General features: G+C 44.7%; 1 protein-coding gene across 1 annotated transcript; it reads right to left on the bottom strand.

Moving 5' to 3' along the window:
• Positions 1-1,595: 1,595 nt before the first annotated feature.
• On the bottom strand, positions 1,596-2,231 carry LOC149376112 (uncharacterized). Its single transcript, XM_089593482.1, has one exon. It carries the CDS (start codon positions 2,229-2,231, stop codon positions 1,596-1,598), a length of 636 nt encoding a protein of 211 aa, XP_089449608.1.
• Positions 2,232-2,434: the final 203 nt, after the last annotated feature.

Here is a 2,434-nt window from a genome sequence, read left to right as displayed (position 1 = left end):
TGACCTTACAGCCTGCTTTGCTTGCCTACGGCCATCCTGGATTACACGTAACTATACTTGAAGGAGGAAGACCAATAGCTTACACTTACAGCAAACTCAAAAGGTAAAGCCTCGAGACGAGCTGGGCATCTTGTAGGCTGACCCTCTCGTCATGCACCACTTAAGCGAGTGGTATGGCACCAAAAGGGAGATGGGTAGCATTACCAAGGACGCCACCACCAGACGAAGCTCGATGATGTAACAAGAGAAAATAAAGCCATAGAGGCAACCTCAGCTGAGGATAGTCCGTCTTCCCATGCCCTTAAGGCCATGGAGGTCATTCCGGCCGAGATCGGCACGCCAGCCATCAAGGCCTGGAAGGGCATTTTGGCCAAGATCGACACGCCAGCATCGAGACTGCAGAGGCAGCTCCCGCCGAGAACATTACCCCAGCAACTGAGGCCCTAGAGACCAGCCCGGTACACCTCAAAACCGCTGACAACTGCCACCAGTCCTGGTATCCAAGCACCGCTTCCAGCGATCCAACGGCCCTGTGGCCAGAATATACCAGAACGGGTTAAATGCGTTTTTGCTACAGCTGTGGCTTCTTTCTGGCGTAGCGTACTGATGGCTGCCCACGCAAAAAGTAGCACGACATGTGGAAGCGGCGCCCAAATCGTACTTGGCATCGACGAAACTAACAATAAAGCTTGGCAGTAGAGCGGTCCATCTGACCATAGGCACCTCACGCACAAAATTTTTTTTTTTTTTATGTTTTCTTATTATTTAATTCGTTTTTTTAATGTCATTTACCATAATAATGTCCTGTTTTTATAATTATCACGCTTCACAGACAACAAGTTTTCGTTTCTCCATCCAGTAATAATCCTCTCTTTCCACGGGCTCCCACTGCAAGACAGGATGTAGTTAAAAGAAGGTTCATGACAAGGAGAAGTTGAGAAAATTTTTTATTCATTATTATAAGCATCTTTCAATAGTTGTACTGCTCTTCTAACTCTTATCCTGTTCTTCCTTTCTTTTCCACGTCAAGCAAACAAACCAGGGAAAAAGATCTGCAAAGTTATGAATCTTCTGGTGCAAGGATGTAACGGGCGACGAATACTTGAGTGCCATTTTGCGCTCACTTAGACTGTACGAGGAAAAAAGTCTAGAAAGAGAGGGGAATGTCATAACGTGAGTGAGAGAGAGAAAGTAAGTAAGTGAATAAGTGAATAAGCTTTTATTTGGCACTAAGGACTCAGGGGTCCTGTATAGTGCTTGACGAGATAAATTACAGCAGATACATTGTGGCACAAGTGTTGAAAGTGTAAAACAGCTATTATTTGCAACGCTCAAAGAAAAATTACATAAAACAAAAAGAGAATAAAATTAAATAAATAAATAAATAAGTACCCATAATAACAACACTAATGTAATGAAAACAAATCATAAAAACACTAAAAGTCAACTGAAGTATAATTCATAAAATAGAATAGAAATACAGCAAACAATTGAAGTTAACAGTCTACATAGATAGACCCCTGCACAATTGAAAGTTAAAATCACAGTTTTAAAAGGCACACACAATGTACAGTTGTCATCAGCTGGTGGAGCAGCTACTGGGCCAAACCACCGCGAAAGAAGTGCTTTCGAAGACGATTCCTGAAGTGAGGACCATATGCCAGCTTCCTGATCGCCACAGACAAGTTATTCCACATCCTGGAGGCATCATTTATAAACAAGTGCTTGTAACACTCGGTTCTTGTGTGAGAGATAAGTAGGTCTAAATTGGAATGACTTAAGGATCCAAGTTCACCAGCAAGTCGATAGGACAGTTGTTCCCAAAAATAGCCTGGTTTACCGCTATGGAGCAACCCAGCAAGCAGACAGAGACACAGGTAGTCGCACCACTCCTTGTAACTGGGCACTCCGAGCCACCTGTAGGCTGGGGTTATATGCTTAAATGCTCTAATGCTTGTGACAAAACCCAGCACCGCATTCTTGCAGTGACACAGTCTCAACCTTAGCTCGAGCGGCAGATGTAGGAACAGGCCAGGGCAGTAATCCAAGTAAGGGAAAACCAAAGCCTTTACAAGCAGAAGTCTCGTAAAAGCAGGCAAGAAATCACCGCACTTTTTCAGACAAATGAGAGCACCAAAGCATCGTCTCACAGTGGCAATTGTCTGCTGAGTACCCGACAAAGTATTGTCTCTATACAGACCCAGTATTTTCACGCCCTCCTGAAACCGCATGGCATCACCACCAACCTAGAGTTCTGACAATAAGTCCGACAGGAGCCGTCCCATACAATTACGCGTAGCAATCCATGAAGCCTGCGTCTTATCAGGCCACACTCCCAAGCAACTCCAACACGCCTATCCCAGCAGCGCACCAAGGTCTTCATTCACTTTAGCAACAATGCGGGTCACCTCACCGATGGGGCCACTCTTCCAAA

This window comes from Copidosoma floridanum, unplaced genomic scaffold (assembly GCF_036245765.1).
Source record: "Copidosoma floridanum isolate Cflo_tuat_1 unplaced genomic scaffold, Cflo_Japanese_pri ptg000001l, whole genome shotgun sequence".
NCBI lineage: Eukaryota > Metazoa > Arthropoda > Insecta > Hymenoptera > Encyrtidae > Copidosoma > Copidosoma floridanum.
The sequence above is the reverse complement of the archived record's forward strand: the minus strand, read 5'-3'. Positions and strand labels throughout refer to the sequence as shown.